This window comes from Miscanthus floridulus, chromosome 10, assembly GCF_019320115.1.
Source record: "Miscanthus floridulus cultivar M001 chromosome 10, ASM1932011v1, whole genome shotgun sequence".
Taxonomy (NCBI): domain Eukaryota; kingdom Viridiplantae; phylum Streptophyta; class Magnoliopsida; order Poales; family Poaceae; genus Miscanthus; species Miscanthus floridulus.
This window is the reverse complement of record NC_089589.1, coordinates 126,337,391-126,364,162: the sequence shown is the minus strand read 5'-3', so window position 1 is coordinate 126,364,162 and position 26,772 is coordinate 126,337,391. Positions and strand designations below refer to the sequence as shown.

The window sequence follows — 26,772 nt, the reverse complement described above, 5'->3', positions numbered from 1 at the left end:
GCAGTTTGCCTGCCGTCAGCAGAGTTGCTAGTGTGGAAAACAGAGTAGCGCTTTGCACTCACCGAGCAGGAGAGTGTTACTCTGTCTCTCACGAACTGCAGTGGCGGACGGTAATATCACTGTTCTGAAATTCAATGTCAGCAAGAGCCTCCTCGAGCGGGCCTGCAGGACGACTGCAGTGGAGGATACGAAGGCAAGGAGGCTCCGATCCTACTGTGATCAGGTCACAGATAACAGCATCCTTGAAAATTATGAGGTCATGCACGTAGAAAACGCCTCACCAGGGTCAAAACAAAGACGTTTCTTGATTTAATTCAACAATCCAATCTTTAGATGAAACATATCCACTGAGCATTCCTCAAAACAAAATGAACCTCGTTTCTTTTTTTTTTCCGGGCCCTTCACAGGGCTGGCGACGATTGAACAAAAAGAAAAATCCAGCTTAGCAACACCTTTTTTTTAAAAAAAAAGAATAGTGCAAAGTAACACGTGCTCTCCCGCATTTCACGTAGCAGCAAAAGTACAGGCCGGGGCTCCAAACAACGTATGTAATGTTTGGCACAACTTAAAAGAAAAAAACAAGACTAAAAAACACCAGCAGTATATATCACGACCTTATTCAGATACATACGCAAACAAAAGACTGGTTATTCAGATACATGCGCCACTTGATCAGGAGACACCGAAACGGATCTTCTCCTTCCTCGATAAGCAGAGCACCAAATTCTTCAACTCTTGCATCAGCTTGACACGAGACACGCGTCCGTGCTATCCAGCCCAGCGTAATAAGGCACCTGATGGATATCAATGAGACAAATTCTAGACTCTAGTCGTCTCTTCCGTCCTCAATGCCAGATTACCTATAAATAATTGAAAACGGACATGTATAATTAAAAGCAGAGAAGATAAACATCTAACCAAATTAGAAAATTCAGACAAGGGTCATAGCTTACATATATCTTCATAGCCATCTCATTCGGCATGTCTCATTCGGCATGTCTTCCATATCCTCTGTCTGCAACAGCTGGTGCAAGTTGTCCATCCTGTCAACACACCTCAAGTTGGGACACAGCTGTACACGCAGCTCTCTCACTTGGGGAAGATTTGAGACCCTCTCTAGGCCTTCACAATCTGATATTAAAAGGACCTCTGAGAGGAAACAGATGTCCTCCACCACCTCAAGGCTGTGCACCTGTCTTAAATGGAGCTCCTTCAAACTGGTGGCCTGCTGTCCAAACTGCCGTGGGAGAGCTCTCAGCTTGGGGCAGCGGACAAGTTCCAACTTCTTCAATCGTGGCAGCAGCTGCATCCTTGGAGGTGGGGCGTCCCCCTTTTGATTTGCAGCAGCCATATCCTCTGCTCCTTCCGTGAATGCTGTTGTTGCTTCTTGTTTTTCTTCAGCAACAAAGGACCACTCCCCCCAGTTGGGCATATCCCTGATGAACAATGTTTCAAGCTTGGGAAAAGCTACTGCCTCTGTAGATCTGAGATTACCCATCCCAGAGCCAACAAATTCGGGTCCAATCATGGTGACTGCAGTGGTTCCTTTGATTTTCAGATATTTCAAGTTGGGGAGCTGACTGATTGGTGGAAGATGAACACATGATTTGCAATCTATGAGCTTCAAGTATGTCAGTGAAGGCAAATGGGCAGCACTACCTAGCCAGACGGGAAACCTCCGACCAAAGAAATTCACAAGACAGAGATCCTCCAGGTTGTGTGCAGGGATTAGCAAATCAAAGGTTTCCTCAATATTGATTACAGCTTTTTCAGAATATGGCTCACCTATGTGTTCAGTGCAACGTAGCACTAATTCTCTGAGATGTTTTTTGTTTGCTAGCAGTGAATCTTTACTAGGAGGAATTGCTCTTTCCAGTTTGATCATATCAAGCCTCCTCAACTGCCAAAGGGGATCCAATTCTTCTATATTCCATCCATCTTGCATTACAGAATTGTTATAAGAGCCGTCACCAACAGGAAAGCCTTGTAAATCGTTGAGAGAAATTAATCTGCTGATACCTTTTGGAACCTCATTTATTGGTGAGCTCCCTAGGCCAAGTCGCCTTAAGTTGCATAGCTGAGTTATTCCTGAAGGAAGACTATGCAAAGAATCACATCTCTCCAAATTCAATATCTGAAGGTTTATGAGACAACAGATGGACTCTGGAAGGGAAGATATGTCAGTCCCATCAAGGTATAGTAATCGTAGATGGATCAAGCGTCCAATGCAAGATGGAACATTTTGTATCTGTGAATATGTCAAATCCAAAACTCGAATGCTTGGTAATCTTTCAAATATTGTATCATTGACTCTCAAAGACTTTGTATAAGATGTTCTCCAAGTTCTCACTTTACATTTCCCCTTATCTATTCTAGGTAACACAACCATATCATTCATAGTGACTGCTGAAATACGGCGAAATTTACTCATAACAGTAACCCCTGCTGAATCTGGATCACCAACAAAAAGTTCTTCTCTGGATAAATGACAAGCAAGCTGCCTTAGTAGATCATGCATTCTACATTGAATAAGATCAACAGAATAGTAATAATCTGGTTGGAGGAGATTTCGATAGATCAGCTCATAGTAGTATTCTTCTGCTATATCTTCAAGGACTCGGTCATCTTGCTCATCTATAAAGCCTTCAGCGACCCACATCCTTACAATATCATCACGGTAGATTACCGAATCTTCAGGGAAAATAGCACAATAGATAAAACATTGCTTCAAATGGTGTGGCAGCTCTTCGTAACTTAGATATATAGGACTTGTTATTTCACTAGGAAGACTACTCATGGACCAAGCATCTTTTAGCAAAATCTTCTTCCACTCATTCTCAGTTTGATCTTTGGTTGCCAAAACTCTAGCAATGACTTTAATTGCAAGGGGAAGACCACCACATCTACGAACAATATCGATCCCTAAGTCATGTAGATTTTGTACTTCTTTTTCTTCTTTGATGCCCATGCTCTTCCATAGTAACTCCCATCCTATATCCAGTGACATTAAATCAACTCGATGTGTATAGTCCATTCCGGTTTCTACAGCAACAGTGTCAAATCGAGTTGTCAATAAAACTACTACTGAGGATGCAACATGTAGTGGGATTCTCAGTAGATTTGTCCATATGCCTGACTGCCACACGTCATCCAGCACAAGAAAAAAACTCTTATCCTTAATGGACAGTTCTAGCTTGCTTTGGAGCTCATCGGTTAATTCATCTGGCATGTACTGTACTTCAATTTTTCGTAGAATCTCCTTTAAAATAGCTATTTCAGAGAAATCTTGGGAAACACAAACCCATGCTTGTTTGTTGAAGCTCCCTTTTAGTTTTTGGTCATTGTATATTTTTTGTGCTAGTGTTGTCTTACCAACTCCTCCTGTTCCAACGATAGCAAGCTTATAAGACCTTTTTTCCTTATGTGCAAGCACCAAATCTACTACTTTTCTGCAAGCACGTAAGACCTCCTTACCAACAAGGTTTGGCTCAACAAGGCTGGAACTTCTTCTCTGTTTTGGTACAGAAACTGTTACAGTTGATTGTGTACTCTTGAGTGAAGTAAATACTTTATCCTTTGAAATATTATCAATTCTTTTGTTTAAGTTTTTAATCTTAACTGCAATCTCATGATGTGTCTGGATATTAAAAAAGCAAGAGGAAAGAGAAAGGCCACTGCATGTATTTGAACTGCTTGATACTAATGAAGAATGGTCTTTCAATAGCTTGCTTCCTTTGGATTTGGCCAAGTCTATGATATCATCAGCATCATACATAGCATCTCTTAGCTGACCAAGCCAATTGTTAACAGCAGATTCTTTTATGCTCCTTTTCTCTGCATCATTAAGAAAGTACCATATTTGCTCCATTCTTCTCTTCAGCTCTATGAGCTCTTCTTTAACACCTAAAATTAGTATGGCCTCCTCTATAACAATATCTTGCAACTTCTTCGCGCATGATCCGACAAAAGATTCAAGTATGGTTGCCATCAGACCAAGATGGTTAGGGAGATCCACATAAAGAGTTGGAGGCTGGGCAATGAATGAGAAGACATGTTAACTTGGTCTCCAAATGTGATAACATTCATTAAATTTAACATATACCACTACTGATTTGTAGGGCAATGCTACGGTACTCGGATTACCTAACAGGTGGTAATAGCTCAAATCAGTCTGAACCGTTGATTTTTTATTATTTAATAAAATAAATAAATAAATATAACAAAAAAGATTTTTCAAATCCTGTAATCACGGGAGTACAAGAAGCAAGCGGTCATTCATTTCTTAGTTCGTGTGCACGTTACATGTTATTATATGCGTATACAAATTATACATGCATAATACGCCTAAGCTTAACTCGCATATACATCTTAACGCTAGCTAACACAATACACAGGAGACGTATGTTACATGCGTATACATGTTATACATGCATCATACACCTAATCTTAACATGCATATACATCTCACATACATTTAAATACGCAAGTTAACACAGGAGGGACATGTTGCATCAAAAAATCGTGAGCTAACATGACGACGGTACCTAACACGGAGCGTTACATGCATCATCAAAAGACTAACATGCTAATTAAAATAGATCAATCCAAAGTTCCAAAATAAAAAGATTTACCATATCTAATAGATTACACATGCATCAATTAGATGTATAAAAAAGATTTTTATATATCTAAAAATTACCTTATTTATCCTATTTTACAAAATAAAAAATTAAAATAAATATATATTTTACATATTACTTCCTAGTAGTCATTTGGGAGTGTCAGAGCAAAGCCCTAGTACAATAGGTTTTATATGAGTATAGTGAACTCACATCCAGAATTTTCGTGCACCTTGTTATTAAGTTATATAGGAATAAACATCATTTCTCTACCGTCAATAAATCATGCATAATGCCATTCCATATGGATTAGAAACTAATAATACACTAGGTACATGACGGTGGTGGTTGACATGATATATACAGGAATAAACATCTTTTGTCTACTGTCAGTAAATCATGCATAATGCCATGCCATATGGATTAGAAACTAATAATACACTAAGGAGATTTACTATGGTGCCTCCAAATGACTGTAAGCCCTTCATTAGATCAGACGGCTAGAATCATCTATTGGTTTCTAAGAGGTAATAGGTCAAATAAATATTTAGTTAATTTTTAATTTTGGAAAATAGGATAAAATAAGGAAAGTTCTAGATGTAAAGATCAATTTTAGATCTTGGATGCATACAAGATCTATTGAATGTGATAAATCTTTTTATTTTTGTAACTTTGGATATGACATAATTTAGGTAGCATATATAAACTACCTATTTGTTTATGCAAGTAACCCTGTCGTACGTACATGTCCACAAGACATACTACAACGTGTACGTGTACATGCCAAAAGACGTGTCCAACATACATGAAATTTACGTGTATACGTAAAACTTCACGTTACATGCTCAATATATAATGTGACAGCTATTAACGTTGGACACAAAACTTCACGTTGTTGATATTATTCAAGTATGTAACATATTTTTTTAACTGAGTATATAATATGAATGGTGTACAACTTTAACGAAACTGCTGAAAAGCCAGGCTGAAAAGTATTGTTCGCTGATTTATTGTGAGAGAAAAACAATGTACCATGGTTGATAAGTTCAAGCGAATAGGGAGGCCCCGTTTGGATCCTTGAATTGAATTCATTTTAAGAATCATAAATTAGACACATATTAATTAAGCTAATATGGTTGTATATGAATTATATTTGTATATTATTGTTGAATATACGAAAGAGATACTTATGTGTTGCATTTCTACTGTAGGAGAGCGAGTTGAAGAGTATATTATAAGTTGCAAAGTAGAAATATAACATAGCGATCTATAGAACCAATTTCTATCTCACACCTTATGAATTTGAGATAGACTTATATGTGAACTTTGAAAAGTGGTGGAATGTCAAATTCCAAGCTAAATAGCCTAGTTTATTAAGTAGATTTCAATTCCTCCATATGAAAGGATCCAAACATCAGTCCAAATTTTTTTGTACATGTAGTGTATACATGTATATATTAGCAAAAAGTAAAAATAGAACTAAAATAGGAACTTATTCACGTTGAACCCAAAAGGAAGGGTCCGTCTGCATGGAAAAGGAAGGCGCCATGCGCTTGATTCTCTCTTCCGTGACGTGAGGATTTAATGATGTTTATTTTCTTTTCTTATATTAATTAATTAGATAATTAACTCAAAAATCCTTAAAAAATCAATGGCTCAGATTTATTTGAGATATTACCTCTTAATAAGTAAAGAGGGTACCGTAGCATTGCCCTACACTAGGTACATGACGGTGTTGGTTGACAAAATGAGTAGTAAGGTAAAATATTGAGGTATAAACCCCTGTCTTAGCTTCGTTCTCGTCCCTTTCTATTTCAAGTGTTGTAAGTTAAGGTACTCTAGATTTGATGTTATCAATTTCAAAAAGTACTTGGCATGTTGCACTTGAACGTAAAACCTCTACTAATACTTTCATTAGTTACACATTTCGATCTGGTAAAACATGATAATGGTCAGATTGCTGGTACATGTTGGATGTCTTACCTTAGAAATCTATCTTCCAACTAGAGTCAATAGTAATCCTCTTGTTGGCATATACAGTTCGTTTGGATTGTCGACCCACCCAGCGTACTGCACCGATGCTATGCGTGCAGATCAAAAGTAAATCCTTTGGAAAAAAACCAATTTATTAAGTGGATAGAAGAAATTATCCGCCAATCACCAACAGAGAACCACAGATATCACAGCTAATTAAACCTGCAAAAACGAGAAAGAATTAAATGGCAAATCTCTTGCTTGTCAAAACAAAGGTTGTTCAATGACTGGCAATTACTAGATGGTACCCATAACTAGAATAGTTCAGCAGAAAGTTAAAGCAAGAAGAGTATCACTGTATTTAAGCTATGATGGTGGAGCAGTAAGTACCTGATTACAGGTCAACTGATAAGCCACTAATCAGATGGTACACATCAAATAGATCAGTATGTGTCGATGCTATTTTTACTTTTTTGCTCCCAACAGGATCACTTTGGTGAGAGATGAACTCGCTCAACAGAAATGGGCACACAGAGCATTAAACCTGTGCCAGCTCTGCTTGATCAGCACATGCAAGTCTAGGAATCATCTTCAATGAAGGAAATGAGTGTGACAATATATAAGAACTAGTAGTAACCATCTTGCGGAAGCAGTTCATCCAGATCATTACAGGTGAGTACGTTTAAGATCTTCAATACTGAGGGAAGGTCTTTAGACACCAATGTATAGAATAAATAATGGAGGACAATCACCGGATGCCACGGCAAGTCCTGCAAAATGTGGTGACAACTAGAACAGTTTAGCAGGATCAGTGACAGCCTCGTTGATCAATACCTACAACTAGGACAGCCAACTAGAAGAATTATTACCACTGAATCAGAATTTTCAGCACAATTAGAACTAGAAAACGTAGGTCAACACAGGACAACTGGAAAGGCACTGATCAGACTGCTTCTTATGGAGATCAATTTGTCCCGATGTAAATTGTTGTGGTCCCGATAGTAGGATCTCTTCAATCTGTAGTCCTACAGAAACGGATGTAGCCTCAAGCTTCTGCTATCTCTGCATCACCAGGCAATACTATGAGAACAGAAACCAACTAAATCAGACTACCTTCTTAGCTAAGTAGAGGCCATGAAGGTTTTTCAAGAAATGACAACATACCATAGGAAGAGCATCGTGCACGACGAAAGGTTGCAGCAATGGAGGAGCAAATGGAAACTAGAGAGACCTTGTGGCAAAATGCCTCTTACGAGTGGGAAATAAGATGTGTGGAAAAGCGTGGACTAAAAGGCAGTGTGTGCAAAGACCGCTGAACCTATGGTATTTGATTATTGAGAATACTAATTAAGCAGCCTATTGGCTGTTTAATGGCATCGATAAGCCTATGGTTAGTTGCCCATGTGATTTGTTTACCTCGAGATTCGACAAGCACATGTGAAACTGGCAGTCACCGTAACCTAGACAGTTTTCGGTCCACGGATTTGATTCAGGTTTCTTTAATAGAGTGTTTGGTTTGAAAAATAAACTAGTCGGTCGTCTTCTCACTTCTCACTTCATCAGCCCGTTGCTTACAAACTAATAATTAGTACTCGTATGAGAAATGAAATTATTTGAGTATTTGATCAAATTTGAGAAATAAACTCATGACACGCCACCTAATCTAGAATGAAGTTACTCCTCCAACCTAACACACTACAAGTGTTAACCAAATGAAGACAGCTTCTCTGTTTGATTTTTGTTTGTACGAACTCGAACTGAACATGAAAATAAAACATGCTGCCAATGGCAGGTAGCTTAGCCATGTGCAGCGATTTAATTAACATAAAAAGTCGAGAAGCAAACACAGCTGGACATCGACGACCTCCCAGACCCTGTCCTCTGTGTGTGCTTCTTTCAAATTTTGAAAGCAGTCAAAATATAGGAAAGAGAGTAATTAAATTGGACTGTGCACGGCAACCACAGCCAGATGCTCCCACTCTCACGAAAATTTAATAGCAAACAACACTAGAGTAGATAAACATGAACTAATTCGATTTGAGAAAACAAGAAACAAGCATGGAACCTCCTAGAGCCCACGGCATACTAGGAGCTGAGCAGAGGGGTGGTAAGCAACGGGGTCCTTCCAAAGTAGTGAGCACTTGCTGCCTAAGAACTGTAAACTAGGACGCCAGCCTAGGTTTTGCCTGCTTATTGCCATCGACATTAGCTCGGTCCAGCATCTACTCGCAACCATTCGGCACACTGCGGGTCAATGGATCGAAACTAGGGCTACCAAATTTAGATCGTTTAATTAGCGAGTAATAGTGTAGTAGGGTGGGACGAGCCTTCACTATAATCCTTTACCCCCTAGTGCGTCTTTCATGGGGCGCATCGTTGTATCACAACAAACTTTCTCCTAATGCAGAGATACACAAACATTTTGCATATTCGAGAAAAAAAAAAGGAGAGATTAAATAGTGGACACACGCGCACCGACGCCGGCCGGAGTGCAGATCGAATCTGCAGTTTAGCTCGTTTGCTTTCTGAGAAAGAATCAGCTGATCAGAAAGAGGAAGGCAAATTAATAAAGGAAGAAATGCTGACTTGTGTACGTAGGCACTAGACACTACGCAGGCATACATGCGTATAGAGGATGAGTTGTGGCTTTGAGATGGATAGAGCTCAGCATCATCATTGATTGAGCAAAGAAATATAGATAGACGGACGGATTGGAGCAGATCCAACGAAGATGTATGTACACGCACCTTGCTACTCTCAGTAGATCTCAGTTGTATACCACCACCAGGTTGTAGTCTCCTCTCCTCTCCCTCCGGTACATGGAAATAAAAGGATTATTGGATGGCGGGGCTGCCCTTGGTGAAGCCCAAGCAGCTTTGTGGTGAATGATGAGAGTCTGATGAGGAGGACAGGGGTTGTCTGTATAGTTCGTGATGGTGGTACCTAGCACGCTACCTAGCAGCCACCGTGTGTGTGAACTGTGAACCCGGGGCCTCGCATAGATATAGATCTCGACCGCCGCTGGTGGACGATAGCAGATAGCTAGACCGGGGCCGGCCGATAGAGAAATTAATAAATGACGCTGGTGGAGGTACATAAAAGGACGGTGTGAAATCAATAATCGAAGAAAATCTAGCAAGTAGTAGGTTTCTTAGAATAGGTTTTGTGTCATGTCATCTATCTTCTCTATCCTATCATATGCCTATCACGTCTTGGTCCTCGTGTAGACATAGGTTTTTTATAACATATCGGTACTTGCATAGTTTTTTATAACATATGTAACCTCAAAAACAGAAAATCTAGCAAGTACACTCTTAATCACCATTTATAATAATAAGTGTTGGATTAGTATTGTTTTCTAAATAATTACTAACCTCTGCTGTTATGAACTGGGTTTGAACTTAACTTGATGATAAAAAAACTCTAGTAATAATTAAATTTAAAATTTGAAAATTAAAATCTAGACATAGGATGCAACAAGTAGTTCCACTATAACTAAAATGAAAGTTTTAACTAAATAGATATTGAAGATACACTGAGGTGTCATGTTGAGGGGAAGAACTATGTATATGGAAGACAAAACATATGGATCAATAATTGATAGGTTTATCACAATTGAAGAGAAATCACATAGTATCTATACACATGTTGAGTTAGAAAATGAACAGAACGAAAAAGCATGCTAATTAATATACATATTTTTATTAGTTATAGTTATAATATAAACTTTGATACTTATGTCTTATATAAGATTATAGGCTGCGCAAAGCACGGCTGAGAGCAAGTATAATAGCAAGCTCTAAGCTGGCTAAATGCTGAGGTGGAGGAGAGAGGAGAAACGGACTGTAAGCTTACAGCCAGCTTAGGCATAAGAAACAAGAAACTTTATGAGAAGGACAAGTGGACCATGTATTAATAGTGAAGAGCTAACTATTATATAAGTGGGCTAAGAGAAGGCTATAAAGAACCCAGCAAGCCGGCTATATTATTAGCCTTGCTCTGCTGTCCTAGTTAACAAAGTACTTCTATATATTCTAGCACACATTTTAATATTTAGTTGGAGGGTTCCATGAACGTGAAGCCTCCTTCGACCACCAAATGGTCCTTCTATTTATTCCATTATTATGAGTAATGGTAGCAGCTCTCCGATCCACTGTTCCTGACTGTACTAGGCATGCCGTTGGAGACTTTTGTCCATCGGGGCTGCTGGCTCAATATCCGGTGCATGCCTGCTTGGTCAGTTGGTCGATATGTCTTCATCAGTCATCACTTCATGACTGGTTTTTGAGGTGCTTATCCCTATCCGTCCATGTCACCTACCAGCTATACAGTAGTACTAGAAATTGATTGATCCATCGGATAGCCGCAGACATTTTGTTTGTCAGTCTTGTTGGTCCGCCTCGTTACTCCAGTGTTTTTCGGCCAGCCCAAACCAGCCAATCAATAGTGTTTTTCTCTTATAATAAACCAGCACTAATCAGCCCAAATCAATCCAGAAACCAACCAGCGAACAGGCCGAATACAATGGTGGACCTTTTTCCTAGAGATTCCACGAGCTGTCAAGAGTGCATTTGATACCTACTACTCATACCGGCCAGCTTCATACTGATTTTAGGTTGCATGAAAAAAAAAATTACATGGCAGCAGTGACAACACGATGCACCGACCGCTGAGGTAATATATTGGCATTGGAGCAGCGCCGTTGTTAGCGTTGAGCGTGGCCCCATCAACCTCTCCATGGCCTTCGCTGGGCTACGCGAGCTGCTGTAATTATGAGTCTTCGCATGGTATCTTTTGGTTCTGTTGATTCTAAGGAAACTCCGGCCTCCATGGCTCTCTTGCCTTGCTCTATAGTGTGGTGGGTCTTGGTTATCTTAACTTCCCCCTAGCACTCTCTGGAGTTAGCGATGTGGTGATGCACTGACTGAGGCTAGTGCGGGGGGCTCTGGGTTTTATAGCCTAATACTTATACGATTTAATAAATTTCGGTGGTTGGCCTAGGTTTATTGCTTAGGTATATTTTTAAAGCCGTATGAGATTGACATATTTTATTGTACTTGGTGTATCTTTGGTTCTTTAATTCTATTGTACTTCAGTCATTTATTCCTGATTGTTACCTGGTGCCTGATACGGACAGGTCTTCGCCATGTGTTTTTCCCACCTGCTGCCTATAGCAAAGGTAGGTCTTTGTCAGGTTTCGTGGCCTTTTGGTCGTTTTGATGAATCCTTGATGCCTGATTGTGGATAGGGCTTTGTCAAGGTTGCAGGCTAATTTACCCGCGGAGGTCGTTCCATGCTTTAGAGCCTTTGTCTAAGGTAGTGGAAGGTCCTCTTTGTCATGATGTCATTATTGAATGGTGTGTCTCCGTTGCTAGCCGCTTTCGACCTTCGCTTTTCATAGTACTCTTGGGGGGATTCCTCTTTATATTTTTAGAGGGTCTTACATGGATCCTGCCTCATCAAAAACCTCACGTCCGCTAGGAGCCCCTTTGTGAGGAAAAGAGTATAGGCCCTTTTTGCGTGAAAATGTAAAGGGAAAATGTGAAGACTAAAAGAGGTGAGGTGACCTTCGCTTATAGTTCTGCGGAGGCCACCCCTTTACAATTATATATAGAACCTACGCAAATTGTCGATGTTCTAGGTGTGAGTCGTTGTGTTACCTTCACTATCTGTCAGGTAGAAGACCCCGGTCTTCCGACGGCCTTTGCCGTGTATGGGTCTTCCCATTTAGGTTGGAGCTTCCCTATGTTGGCCGCGTTGGGCTTTCTTCTTAGGACTAGGTCTCCGTGTTGAATGAGCTTCCTGATTACTTGGCCATCTCTCTATTTCCTCATTTGTTCTTGGTATTTGGTGATGTCTTCTACTGCTTCCATCCTTGTGCCTTCGATTGTTTCTTTTGAATATTCTTCATCTGTTGCCAAAGCCTGCTTCATCACCCGGAGGCTCAGATGCTTAACCTCCTTGGGTAGCATTGCTTCTTCGCCGTATAGGAGCTTGAACGGTGTAAAGCCTGTCATCCTGGATGTTGTGGTGTTATGAGACCACACAACCTTGGGCAGTTCCTCTACCCACTTGCCTTTGTAGAGGTTGAACAAGGTCTTCGAAATTGCTGAGAATATTACTATGTTAGCTCTTTCTACCGCTTCGTTTAACTCTGGATGATAGACTGATGTGAAGGCTATTATTGTGCCTATGCTTTTGCAGAACTCTTTGAATTTGTCTGAGTCGAACTGTTTCCCGTTGTCAACTGTTAGGGTTCTTGGTACTCCAAACCTGCAGATTATACTCTGTTAGAAGAATTTTTTTCTGTTTCTGAAGTGATTGTTGCTAGTGGCCTAGATTCAACCCATCTTGTGAAGTACTCGATTGCTACTGCTGCGAACTTGTTCCCCTTGAGAACGTGGTAGTGGCCCGACAAGGTCCATGCCCCATCTTTGCAACAGCCAAGTCGGTAGAATGAGCTGTACTGCAGCCGAAGGTTTTGACTGATGTGGGAAGCTGTTCTGGCATGCTTCACATGTCTTAACAATTTGCTCTGCATCTTTGATGTGCGTGGGCCAATAAAATCTCTACCTGATTGCCTTCGTAGACAATGCTCTTGGGCCAATATGGGAGCCACATGTTCCTAAGTGGATTTCTTGGAGGAGCTCTTTACCTTTGTTTTGAGTTATACACTTGAGCAATGGTCGGACTACATCTTTCTTGTACAATATGTCATCTATCAGCGTGTAGCTTCTTGCTCTGGCTGCCATTCTTACTATGCTTGCTTCATCCTCTAAGTGGTGCACATTGTTCAAGTAATCTGTGATCAACTGCCTCCATTCTTCAGTTTCAGTGACTAGGACTGTTTTGAATGCCTTTGCAGTTGCTTGTGTTGCTGCTGCTTGTAATATTTGGTAGAATGCTCCCTCTAGTATGGGCAAGTTGTTTGTTGTTGCCTTCACCAGTTCATCTGCCTCTACGTTTTCTGCTCTTGGTATGTGCTTTAGGGTGAATCCCTAGAACCTTCACTCAAGTGCCCTTACTGTGTCCAAATATTTGACCAGCTCAGGTTCTCTTGCCATATACTCCTTTTTGACTTGCCCAACCACAACTTGGGAATCAGTTTTTACTAGTACCCTTTTTGCTCCGACTACCTTCACCTTGTTGAGTCCAGTATGAGGCCTTCATATTCTGCTATCTTATTTGTTGCTTTGAATTCTAGCCTTGCTGCATACTTCATCCTGAGGCCTAATGGTGCTATCAATACGGTGGAGGCTCCGGCTCCTAAATGTCCCTAGGCTCCATCTGTGTAGAGTGTCCAGATTTGAGCTTGGGGCTATGGTGTTTGATGTGCCGAAGGTGCCCAGTCTACCATAAAGTCTGCTAACGCTTGTGATTTGATTGTTGGTCTTGACACATAATTGAGTTCAAACTAGGATAGCTCAGTTGCCCATTTCCCAATTCTTCCGGAGGCCTCTTTGTTACTGAATATGTCTCCAAGCGGTTATGATGAGGGTACTATAATCTCGTGTGCTTGGAAGTATTGCTTCAATTTTCTTGATGAGATGAGGACAACATATGATATTTTTTCAATTTCTGTGTAGTTCAACTTAGCTCCTAATAGGGCTTCTAAGATGTAGTAGACATGCTGTTGAATGACCTTCGACTCTTCTTCGTTCTCTCGAACTAGCACCCCACTGACTACATGGTCAGAGGCTATGACATATAACAATAGTGATGCCTCTGGATCTGGTACTGTCACCAAGAGCTTGCCAGCTATGTAGCTTTTGAGTTGCTGGAAGGCCTACGATTGTTTCGACCCCCATTCCACCTTGTCTCCGCCTCTTAGAGCTTTGAAGAATGGGGGTTGCGCTCTGCTAACTTTGAGATGAATCTATTTGGCGCTGCTATCATTCCAGTGAGCTTTTGGACTTCCTTTTTGGTTGATGGTTCAACCATTGAGATTATGGCCTTTATTTTTTCTGGGTTTGCCCTTATGCCTTCGGGCCCTATGATGTACCCAAGCATTTTTCCTCTGCTGACAACGAAGTGCACTTTTCTAGGTTGAGTTTGAGGCCTCCTTCCCTGAGATTGGTGAAGGTTTCTTTTAGATCTACTATGTGATCTTCTTCGTTCTTGCTCATTACTACGATGTCATCAACATAAGCTATGATGTTCTTCTGCAGCTGAGGGCCAAGAACTGCCTTTGTCATTCTAGCGAAGGTCGAACCTGCATTTTTTAGCCCTTCGGGCATTCTAATGTAGCAATAAGTTCCGAAGGGAGTAGTAAACTTATCTTCTCATCATCTTCTTTGTTGAGCCAGATTTAGTGATATCCTGAGAAGCAATCTAGGAGTGAAAAGCGCTTGCATCCTGCCGCCTTATTGACAGAGGCATCGATCCTTGGAACTGGAAACAGGTCTTTTTTGCAGGCTTTGTTTAGGTCTGTGAAATCTTTGCACATTCTCATCTTCCCACTTTTCTTTGGCACCAGTACTACATTTGCCAGCCATTCTGAATATTTGACTTCTTTGATAACATTTGCGTCTAGCAATCTCTGGACCTCTGCCTTCACTGCCAGAATTATGTCTTCTGACATTTTCCTTTGTCACTGCTTTCTTGGCCTTACTTTTGGATTTAAGTCGAGTGAATGTTGAATTATGTCTCTGCTAACTCCTTATAGATCGGAGGGTGACCAGGCAAAGACATCTTTGTTTTTGGCTAGAGTCTATATTAGTTCTGCTTCTTCTTGCTTTGAAAGTTTGCCTCCAATAATTACTTTCCTATCACACACTGCATTCTCCAAGGGGATTGATTTTGTTTCTTCTTGGTCCTTGAGATCTGTTTTGCCCTTTGGCATATCCAGAGGCTCTGGCGCATTGCTATTGGCTGTCTCGATGGAATTAATGTTATGCTGGGACTTGTAGATGGCTCTTTCTATGTATCTTGCCTCCTTCTAGCTACCGTGAACTATGATGATGCCATGCAAAGCGGGCATTTTCATGCACAAGTAACCCATATGGATTGCTATATTGAACTTATTTGCAAACCCTCTGCCGAAGATGGCGTTGTATGGGTAGTAAAGGTCTACTACATCGAAGGTTACATACTCGGTTCTTGCATTTTCTTGACCTCCGAAGGACACTGGCATAGAGATTTCTCCCAATGCGTCAACTTTCTTTCCTCTGAAACCAATCAATGGGGAATCTGAAGGCTGTAGTTGGCTTCTGCTTAAACTCATCTGATCAAAGGCATTGACGAAGATGATATCTGCTGAGCTCCCAAAGTCTATTAGGACCCCGTTAATTTCCCAACCTGCTATATTGGCCTTGATCACCATAGCATCAGTGTAGGGGTAGCTTTCCAACTACAAGTCTTGCTCTAAGAATGTAATGGGTGTCTTCGACCAATCTGTGCAGCGCAGTGGTCCCTGCACTGCTATGTTGTTGACAAGCCTGAGATGATCTTTCTTTTGCTTCTTTGTCTGGAACTCCATTGAAGAACCTCCAGCTATTGATAGTATCATGCCAATAGTGGGTAGTGGTGTATGGGGGTTGAGCTAGTTTTCTAGGTTGGGCTCATTTTTAGGCACAGCTAGCTGTGGCGGAGGTGGTGGTGGAGGTAATGCTTCAAGTTGTCTATTGTGAACTTGAGCTGGCTGATTTATCTCTATGAATATTATGTGCGGAGGCCTTGGGTTTATGTAGGTGAGGTTGGCTTCCATACGTTGGTTACTGGCCTACCCTTGCTACTATGTAGTTGGTCGCCAAGTGGGTAGGAAGTTGGAATAGTATGCAGCTGCTAAGGTGGATGGGTGGATTTGACTAGAGTTAAGGCTTAGGTAGATTGGGCAATAAGGCTGTTGCGAGGGTGTAGCGAAGGTATGGTTGACTTCTCTGGTAGGTTGTTGTTACAGAGGTTGAGGGTTTGCCCTATTCTTTATCCTCTCTTGAGTTTCCTTCGCATCTGGGCAGTCTCTGGTAATGTGCCCTTTGTTCTCTCCAAGGAAGAAACAATATTGCCTTCGCTGTCTTGGTTCCTGGTTTTTCTTCCAGTTCTTCCTTTGATTGTATTTGTTGCCTTCGTACTGCTTCTGTAGTGATTTGTTTGGGGCTGCCTCTGGCGTCTGCTGTCGTTGCTGGTTGTTCCCTTGCTGCTCTATATTAAAAACTTGTTGATCAGGCTTTGCTGAGGTTGTGACTAGCCTTGGCTTCTATTGCCTCTCTAAGCATTCCTACTGCTCCCTTGGTACTGCTTGTTCTGATTTTGCTCTTACAGCCTTCTGCGAAAGTCGTTATCTGACCTGTAATACTTCTCAAACTCACTATACAGTTCTTCTATGGTGCATGGCTTCTCCCAAGCTAGATGAGCTACGAAAGCTCTAATATGGAGACCTTTAATTGCAACCTCAATTGCCACATCCTCTAGGACATTTGGTGCCTTCGCTTTAAGCTACACGAATCTCTAAAAATAATCCCTCAGGTCTTCACCTTGATTTTGTTTACACTGAAACAAGTCCATTGACGTCAAGGATTTAGTGTTGAACCCTTTGAAGTTAGCGATGATCTTGTCGTGGAGGTCCTCCCATGAATATATTGAACTGGGCCTCAACATTGAGTACCATGCCAATGCATCACCTTCAACTGTAATAACAAATGACTTGGCCAAGACAGTGTCGTTCCCACCAGTGGAGGCAACAGCTGCCTCGAAACTCATGATGAACTGGCACGGATCGGATCCTCCATTGAATTTGGGTAGGGTAATAGGTTTATAGGAAGAGGGACAGGGTGAGTTTTGGATTCCTTCGGACAATGGGGATTTGGAGTCTATAGTTCTATGGACTGGTGGTAAGGTGTAAGGAGTGCCGAAGGTTGGTTGGGCGGCCATTCCTGGCAAAGGGTTGGGTTGGCTTTGATTTGTTGAATGGGGCTGGCTGGGTGCGTTGGAAGGATGCTGGGTGGGTTGCATGCTTTGTATTTTAGCTTGCAGAACAGCCAGCTACTGTCTGATCTCCGCTGCCTGCAGTGATGCCTAGACTGCCCTTTGGTTTGTAGCGAAGGTTGCCGCCAACCTACCTCTCTCCTGCTGCGTACTCTACAATTGAGCTTGGAGTTGTTGGAGCACTTGCTCTAGGGTTGGTTCTTGCACCGGTTCCTCCTCGGTCACCGCAGGATGATCCTCCGCAGCGTCTTCTTCAATGTCTGGCTCTTCGGTAGTAGTAGCATAGGTGTTGCGGGTGCTACGCCTGGGCCTCCCCCTTCTAGTGGGTTGTGAAGGTGCTCTTACAAAGGCTCCTCTCTTTCTTGCCATTGTGGGTTTTACTTGGCCGGCACGCGGTGGGCACCAATGTTAGAAAACTAGGTTTCCAGCAGGTGGGACACGGTGGAACCTTCGCCTAGCCGGGTGCCCTGGGCGAACGTTAGGAAGGTGGTAGGTGGGTCCAGGCTCAATTAGGGTTTCATAAATGCATTCACCAACCTCCTCTACATAGGGTTTGGCTCCCACTTTTTATAGGACACTGTTTGCTACTATTTCATCGTACATCTTTGCCCTATGCTAGCTTGGGTACATTCCTGGAATATCCTCGGACCAGTTCAAATCTTTAGGGGCATTCCGGGTCTTTTGCTCTCGCACCGCCTTTGCCATTCGGGCCTCACCATCAGGCCCATAGGAGGCCCATTTCTGACTTTGGGCCATGGCGCTGTAAGAGCTCCCTTCGTTCGGGCGGGGACCATAGGGCCTCCGCCCGCAGTCTCCGACCTCCGCCAAGGAGCTATTCCGGGTACCTTCAGAGTCTGTGCCTGGACCTCCGCCTCACCGGTGATCAGAGGCAAAGGCCTCCCTTGGTGATCCGAAGGCTCCTTCCTTTATACCTGCGTGCCAAGAAAACATGCGGATAGTTGTTGCTATGTAGGAGCCTCCGCTACTCATATGTCTATGTCCCAACATATCTAAAGTAAAAACTTATATAAAATATATGTCATTGTTATTAATATAGTTTCAAATAATTTGTTAGTACCATTAGTATATGAGTCATTAAGAAAATATTTTGCATGTAACATATATATTTACGGAAATTTAAATTTTTGCCCTTCTTGTGGTTGGCACTCGTCTAGTGGCCAACCTTAGTTTGACACCCATAAATTTGCCACATGGACAGTGAAATGTGCTTCATTTTTGCCACTTTTGGCGACATTACACTCCAGGTCACCTTTCCCGCATGGATCGGGCATGTGAAATGACCGTCTTGTCACTATCTCCTTATCCTCTCACCTAGCCCCTCGCTCAGTTCATTGCCCGCCATTCTCTCCCTCTTCCTTATTCTCCTCTAGCTCAGTGGTGACTACAACAACAACTATCCACTCTGGTACGACGGTGCCTCCTGCTCCATCGAACCCGACGGATCTGCACTGCCCATAGGGGCTCCCAACGTAACGAAGGTTAGTGAGGACATTGCCCCTTATTATGCATCTAGCATTGGTGAACTAGCGTTAGGGCATGAACACTAACACTCCCATAGGGCGTGAACACTGACACTACCACGCCCAGTGATTACATGGACACTCCATGCTTTGTTCTCCCGTTAGATGGAGGGGATGGGCTGTGGCGATTTGCTGCTTGCTGGCTGGGGCGGCTTTTGTCGGCGCCCGTATCCCCTAGTACCGCGTCAGGCTCTCCCTGTCCCGGCCCAAAATGAGAAGTTATTATATCTGTTTCTGTTTTCGTTTACTTGTTCACCTAGAGTAGCTCTTTGAATTTTACTCATTTCAGAGCACTAAGGGTGTTATACTTTTTTCTTTAGAGAGAACAAAGACCATTAGTCCCGTTTTATAGAAAACCAAATGAGACCGATTTTATACTTGTCATTTGTCTTTTTAACCCTTCACAAGGATTGGAGCAAGCTGGCGCTAAAGTAATTAAAGGTAGCTTGGGACCAGTGGTGGTGACGACCAACGACTTGACGACACACCACGGGCCGGCCCGAATGCAGTCTCAATTTCCTAGTCAATGGGATACCTGCTGTACGTACTTTTACACCGTGATCGACCTGCCTGCTGTGGGCCATGGCTCCCATATATATGCCCGGCGGCCGATGTGGAGATGTGCTATAGGTGCGACAATCACTTTTGGAGTGGTTGCCATGGCAACATATCATATGCAAATCAATTAATCTATGTAAATTTAAAAACTACCAATCAGGACCACTAGATGTTGATTCAATAGATAAGGTGAGGAGGCTTAAGCTAAAAAAAAAGGCTGGCGGGTGAGGGGCTTAAGCGCAAAAAAATTCCACCTCTCACCCTATCTATTGGATCAACATTTAGTGGTCATGATCGGTAGTTTTTAAATTTACACAGGATGGTTGGTTTGCACCTGATACGTTGCCGGTGGTGACAGTTTGTATACTACTTCAATCCCATACCCCTCACGCACCGACCACCCGAAACACGCACACGGAAAAAAAATAGAAATCTTCCTTTCCAAGGAATCAAAGAATCTCTGTTCGTTTGGAGAAATTTGGAGGAATTTGTTTGAGAAAAAAATACTGTTTCGAATGAAAAAAGAAGCGGATCAAACCGAATTTAAGGGCACGTGAACAGGGCATAACTACTGCATAAAAAAAAAGAACAACTAGTACCTTTTTTTCTGTTTACTTGTCACCATGCACAGTGCTGACAGTACTCCAGGGCTACAGGCTACTTGATTTAATTTTTTTGCTTGGCCCTTACACCTCGCGGAGCAAAGTTAGCCGGGGGGTGTTTAGTTATCCAAAATCTAAACTTTGGCACTATGTAAAAAGAAGATTTTCCGTTACATCAAATTTGCGGTACATGCATGGAGTACTAAATGTTGACGAAATCAAAAACTAATTGCACAGTTTGGTTGTACTTTGCGAGACGAACGTTTTGAGCCTAATTAGTCAACGATTGGACAATTATTACCAAATGCAAACGAAATGCTACAGTACGCTACAGAGCTGTCACAGTGGTTTTGCCGCTGCCAAATCCGGCAACTAAACGAGGGCTAGCACGGATACGTGTTTCCTTCCTTTGCCTGAGCGCTTCGGAGACGATGACAACAAGATTCAGCTCACCGGTGATTTACAGTGGGTATGGATCAAACGGGCTTCCAGACAGGCCTGAAGCAAAAAGAAAAGGACGGAGTGCAGGGAACCTTTGTACATCCCTTTTGTGTTATGTTATAGGCAAAAGACCAAAAGAACAAACGCATATGGATCATCATCAAATAAAGAACTCCTGTCATGATGTGGTGTTCAGAAACCTACCTCCCAGTGTGGATCGTCTAGTGATGGCCTGCTAGTCAACAGCAAGCCTCTGGCAATGCTGTATCCCTATGGACTCTCCCCTTCTCGCTAATTTCTGGAAATCAATTGTTTGGATGTAATCTTTCTCTCATCTCTCTTTGAAATTGTAATTGGCGCTAAACCCTGTTCGTTTGGCTAATAAGCCATGCTGAAAGTACTGTTGACTGATTTGTGTGAGAGAAAAATACTGTTTGTTGGTTGAAAAAGTACGACTTATAAACCAAGCGAACGGGACGATGGTGTCCTTGACCCTCCGCCCACAAGATCATGTCTGGAATGTGTTGTAATATATGTAGGTGGGAACTCTTCGTCCCCGTTGCATTTCAAAAAAAAAAAGAACTATTATCACACTAGCACACAGTCAACCACCAGGCCGGGCGAGCCTGACGCGGCAGCGGCAGACAGCCTGTTCGCTTGTTGGTTTCAGTCAGCCCAAATCAGTCAGCCAACAGTGTTTTACTCTCACAATAAATCAGCACCAGCCAGTCCAAACCAGCCCAGAAACCAACCAGCGAACAGGTCGAGAATGGACGCGAGCCATGGCACTCAGGGCACGATAAAAAAAAACATAGGAGCGATCCTATTGGAGCATACCACGTCGGGCTGGGGGTGCCCGAGAGGTAAAGATAACCCGACGCGCGCGTTCGGCACTTGCGTGCCCGACCCGCCGTCTACAAAAGGAGCGGAGGCGGCGGCCATGGCCAGGCAGGCCAAGCATCTCCGATACACTTGCTATCTCGATCCCCCCACTTCTTTCCTTCCCACCTATAGCAACAAAGCTTTGGACACATCCATACTTGCCTCCGCAGGTCCGGCTTCGGCTTGCTTGGCCCAGCTAATCCCAAACTTGTCACTGGATTTTCCCTTGTCGCCACCGTCTCAGATTAGATTAGCTTCTTCCAGTTCCAGCTTAAACTAACCCAATTTCAATTTCAATTTCAACACCATATACCTACCTCCTCCATGGACGAGAGCCTTCTGTTCGGCATGGCGAAGGAGCACGCCAACTTGTACCAGCATGACGACCCATGGGACCTCCCACCATACTTCCTCCTGAGAAAGAACAAGTGGAAGAGCCTGCGGACACATTCTGGGTACTGGAAAGAGAAAGAAGAAGAGCGCACCGCCATCCGTTCGGCTGGAGAGTCGTCGTCGTCCTCCTCCTCCGCCTCACCGTCCTACGTCGGGGTTAGGAAGACCCTAGAGTTTTACCTCAAGGACGGCACGAGGGGCGGAGAGGGCACCAAGACGGATTGGATCATCCACGAGTACCACCACCTCCGCAAGGACGACGACGGAGAAGCCTTGTTTCTCCAGGTATAAGGCTATAAGCTAAGTACCGTCGTACCGACAACTATGTTAATGACCAATCTGACCATTTCTGACGATGTATACATGTAGGAGGATGTGGTGCTTCGTAAGGTATTCAAGAAATGCAAAAACAGAACAGATCACGCCTCCTCTCTTCACCGCCAGGTCGAGTCATGCGTGAAAGCTTACAAAGAACTGAACCAAGTACACTGCTCCCGCCGTGGTACGTTATTTCAGCATCCTTACCTTTTTTTTTTAAGATAAAAGGATAGTTTATATCCGGCTTCATCTACCTCAGGGTAGAATCAGGCCAATTATTACAAAGTTCGGTACAGCGACCAGCACACAACCCACAGGGATCACAAGCTTACAAGTAGACACTAGGAAAACAAAGCGGGAAGTAAAGTTGTGACTAATGAAGACCAATAAACCTAGTCGATAACCATCCATTGGAATTAAAGAAGTGCAATGCTGATGTCTCCAGATGCTGCCCAATAAGAATCAGCTGATCCCGTAGATCATTACGCCGCTACAGCCTTGCACATTGCCGTAGCCAATGGGTTCCCCTGAATAGCACCTGCAAAAAAGTTTTCGGTCTGCATTTGTCAAAAACTACTTCGTTTCTTGTTAACCAGATTGTCCAACATAAAGCTAAGGCTGCAATTAATAACAATGAATTATGTATGTTACCACCCGCCTTAGACCATTAACAAATAAATCATGTATACTGAGGGGGGTGATAACCCAAACATTAAGTGTACAACACGCCACAAGAACTTAGCATAATAACATTGGGAAAAAATGTGTTTGAATAGTTTCTTAATGGTGACAGAAGCAACATTTCGTATCACCATTCCAGCTTCGTCGTGCAAGATTGTCCTTGGTTAAGATCACACCCCTTCTTAAATACCACAAGAATATTTTTATTCTTGAAGGAATTTTGATCTGCCATAAATCCTGTGACACTCTGACCCTATTGTTAATTAGTGCAGCATACATAGATTTAACAGAAAATGTACCAGATGAATGTAATGCCCAAACAAACGCATCCCTTTCCCCCTGTAAGTTCACATCTTGTAACGAGGCAACAATTCTATGCCAATCCCTTAGATTTCTACCCCCTAAATTCTGGCGAAAGGAAATGTTCAGCGGGATTGATACAAGTACAGTTGCCATAGAATCCTGCTTTCTTCTCACAATATTAAACAACGAGGGAAATTTATCTTTTAATGGTTGGTTTCCCAACCAGGTGTCCATCCAAAAACGAGTTTGTGACCCGTCTTTTACTTTGAATGAACCAAAAGTCATGAAACTATCTTTTACATTCATCAGTCCTTTCCAGAAGTGAGAGTCAGTGGGCCTTTTGGTACAGCTCCCTATAGTTTTATCTTTTATATATTTATTTCTTAATAATTCTTGCCACATGCCATCCTCATTTAACAGCTTGAAGAGCCATTTACTCATCAGGCATTTGTTTTGTAAATCCAAATTATGTATGCCTAAACCACCCTGTATTTTTGGTTGGCACATAATTTTTCATTTGGCCAGTCTATATTTTCGCTTGTGATGGTCGCTTTGCCAGTAGAATCTTGATCTAAAGCAGTCGATCTTTTCTAATACTCCTTTTGGGAGTTCAAAGAAAGACATCATAAACATCGGTAAGCTAGAGAGCACCGAGTTTATTAAGACCAAGCGACCTCCTAAAGAAAGCATCTTACCTTTCCATCCGCTAAGCTTGTTTTCAATTCTGTTCTCTATTGACTGCCAATCTTTATTACTCAGTTTCCTAGTGTGCATAGGTAAACCAAGGTACCGAAAGGAAAACTTACCCACCCCACACCCAAACAACTGCGAATAGAAAACCTCATGCTCTTTTGCTTTACCAAAACAAAATATTTCGCTTTTATGAAAATTAATTTTGAGCCCCGAAAGTTGCTCAAACGTGCTTAGTATCAATTTCATGTTTACCGCCTTCTCAACATCATGGCTCATAAAGATTGTCATCCACATATTGTAGAATAGACAAACCATCTTGGACAAGATGAGGAATGACCCCTTCTATCTGACCTGCTTCCTTGGCAATTAGTATAGCCAACATGTGTGCCACTATATTAAATAGTATTGGAGACATTGGGTCACCTTGTCAGCATCCTTACCTAACTGATCAGTAGATAATATATAGTAAAACGACTTTTTACAAGCACCAACTATCAAGAGTAATTTTGTCTTTTCATTTAGACTCCTGCCAACATGCAAGCAGCAGTTCCGATACACTTGGGGTGGGAGCATTCGGTGCACTTTTTGCGGAAATCGCTGCAAGCACTGAAGAAATTATTCAAATGTCGAAGTGGCAGCATAAAGATTTAGGACTGCATGAAGAAATTACTCGAATGTGGGAGTGCCTGCATGAAGATTTAGGAGTGCATGAAGAAATGATTCGAATGTCGAATGTTTGGAAGCACTTCACCAAGATTCGTAGTGCCAATGATCCTGATGAGGTGTACGCAGCGTGCCACCGCTGTGATAAAGTGCTGAAGGCTCATCCCAAGAAACATGGCACGGCTCACCTCAGAAGGCACATTCGCACATGCTCGTCAACCTGCACTAATCCTTCCACTGACGAGGACCGTGAAATGCTGCACCTTCTCCGCACAGCGCTCCACAATCCCAACGAGCAACAGAAGATAGACGTGAAGCTCGACTGTCAAGAGGATCTCACCCAGCTGGACCCTTGGGATCTGAATCTCACCTGCTGGTACGTCACGAGGTCGTCGAACCGGCAGACGCAAGGGGGGCAGTGGAAGGAGATAAACAAGGAGTTCACTGCCATCCGGATGGATCAGAAGGGGTGCTGGAAGCACATTGACAAGGAGATCGCCGCGATCCAAATGGTGCCGGTGCCGCAGTACATGGGGCTGAGGAGGACCCTGGAGTTTCACCATCAGGACGGCAGGAAGATGGACTGGATCATGCTCGAATACCAACAGCTGGATGATATCCAATCCCCTGCCCTGTTTCTTCAGGTAGGTGACATTTTTTTAGCACCGTTGCCATGCTTTCGTTTTTATTATGCATGCTTCATTCATTCGTGCTTACTGCTTGTAGGGGGGCACGGTGATTCGCAAGGTATTCCGCTATGACAAAGATGCGGTCTCATCTGCTTTCATTGAGTTGGACAGGTGGCTAAATGGAGATGATGATGACGAGGGGCACTCCAATGGTAATATGAGTTCTTCATTAGTCCGGCCGCACATTTGAACGTTCCTTTCTTGCACAACCAGACTGTTAATATTCCCTGCTTTGTTTTTCCGTTAGGTGAGGGCGTCAACACTGACACCACCACGCCCAGTGATTACATGGACACTCCCTGCTCTGTATTCACATTGGGTGAAGGCACGAACACTGAAACTGCCACGTCCAGTAGTGATTACATGGACACTCCCGTTGATAGGAAGCGCAAGAGGACTGGTGCTGCTTCCAGCTGCAAATCAGAAGTTTGGATGCACTTCACCAAGATTCACGACACAGATTGTGCAGTGGTGTACGAAGTGTGCCACTCCTGTGACAGGGGGTACGGTAGCTGTGGCTCTAAGAATGGCACCTCTCACCGGTGGAGGCACAACAAGAGCTGCACAAGCAAGCGCCGTAGGACAGGAAACGCGAATGACGCCACCACTGAATGGGAAGCAGAAATCTGGCCACTGTTCCTGCTCTTGAAGAACTATGGAGGTTGTGACTTGTCACTTGTGTTCGTTTCTACTCAAGCACAGCCCTTCAGTTTGTTTTCTATGTTTGTCTCTATTATACATACTACTAACACTTGTTCTCTGTTTCAGAAACAGAGCAGCAGGGATGTGCTCAAGCTAGGAGCCAAGGAGATGGGCCTGCCTGCTGATGATTGTTAGAATGGAGGCAGTACAGTGTGGGGCTAATGCGCACAACGATTTCACATGCTCCCTTTTGTTTTTTCAGTTTTGTTTCAGGCTTTACTCTGTCCTAAAGTTGGGCTCTGTCTTAGGTCGTCTTATTCTTCTTGGCTACTCCTACAATGTTTAAAGTAGCTGAGACCTATGGTTACCTGACTTTGATCTACTGTATGAATTATGATCAGGGATGTACTATCTTTGAATATTTGAGAGAAATGGAGGTTTGATTTTAGAGATAGTACAACATGAACTGAATTTAGTCAATTTCTGCACTCTGCTGCTAGAACTTTTACAGGAACGGTAATTAGTAGCACCACTTTACTTTCGAATTTTCTAGGCAGCTTAAGCTAGGGGGGGTGACGGTAATTAGTAGCTCTGCTGTCTCGCTAAGCTAATATCAGATCAGGAGCTTGGTCTGCTCTCTTCTGCAATCTGATGCTGCGACCATAGCTCTCCCTATCTTTAGGAGCTCAATGGTGGGCCCATTTGGTGCTCGAACTGTATTTCGGTGTAGATTCACTGCACCAGGATTGGTCATTGATCCATGGACCATTTTCCACCAATTTGATTTTTTAAAAGAGATGTACGTGAAAGCGGCCCACAGCCACGCAGAAGGGGCCCACAACAAGCATGT

General features: G+C 42.8%; 2 protein-coding genes across 5 annotated transcripts; one reads left to right on the top strand and one right to left on the bottom strand.

Moving 5' to 3' along the window:
• Positions 1-442: 442 nt before the first annotated feature.
• On the bottom strand, positions 443-9,536 carry LOC136487168 (putative disease resistance RPP13-like protein 1). Of its 4 annotated transcripts, none has more exons than XM_066484299.1 (6): positions 9,341-9,536; positions 7,463-7,655; positions 6,984-7,363; positions 6,603-6,815; positions 954-4,030; positions 443-860 (listed from the first exon to the last, which is right to left on the bottom strand). In XM_066484299.1, the coding sequence occupies exon 5, from the start codon at positions 3,986-3,988 to the stop codon at positions 962-964; it is 3,027 nt and encodes a 1,008-aa protein (XP_066340396.1). In that variant the 5' UTR covers positions 3,989-4,030; positions 6,603-6,815; positions 6,984-7,363; positions 7,463-7,655; positions 9,341-9,536; the 3' UTR covers positions 443-860; positions 954-961. The 4 variants fall into 4 exon arrangements, with proteins under 4 accessions (XP_066340396.1, XP_066340397.1, XP_066340398.1 ...); XM_066484300.1 differs by lacking the exon at positions 9,341-9,536 and adding an exon at positions 9,063-9,081; XM_066484301.1 differs by lacking the exon at positions 9,341-9,536 and adding an exon at positions 7,758-7,781 and having other exon boundaries at positions 6,984-7,382.
• Positions 9,537-21,545: 12,009 nt separating this feature from the next.
• On the top strand, positions 21,546-26,372 carry LOC136487170 (uncharacterized). Its single transcript, XM_066484302.1, has 6 exons — positions 21,546-22,218; positions 22,303-22,435; positions 24,451-25,235; positions 25,318-25,432; positions 25,528-25,941; positions 26,049-26,372. Exons 1-6 carry the CDS (start codon positions 21,865-21,867, stop codon positions 26,105-26,107), a joined length of 1,860 nt encoding a protein of 619 aa, XP_066340399.1. The 5' UTR covers positions 21,546-21,864; the 3' UTR covers positions 26,108-26,372.
• The last annotated feature ends 400 nt before the right edge of the window (positions 26,373-26,772 follow it).

Bases quoted from the DNA above. Each gene is read 5' to 3' on its own strand.
- LOC136487170 (XM_066484302.1), top strand. From the start codon at position 21,865: ATGGACGAGAGCCTTCTGTTCGGCATGGCGAAGGAGCACGCCAACTTG. The intron at 22,219-22,302 runs GTATAAGGCTAT...GTATACATGTAG, and splicing joins GAGAAGCCTTGTTTCTCCAG to GAGGATGTGGTGCTTCGTAA. The intron at 22,436-24,450 runs GTACGTTATTTC...CTTTTCATTTAG, and splicing joins AGTACACTGCTCCCGCCGTG to ACTCCTGCCAACATGCAAGC.
- LOC136487168 (XM_066484299.1), bottom strand. From the start codon at position 3,988: ATGGCAACCATACTTGAATCTTTTGTCGGATCATGCGCGAAGAAGTTG.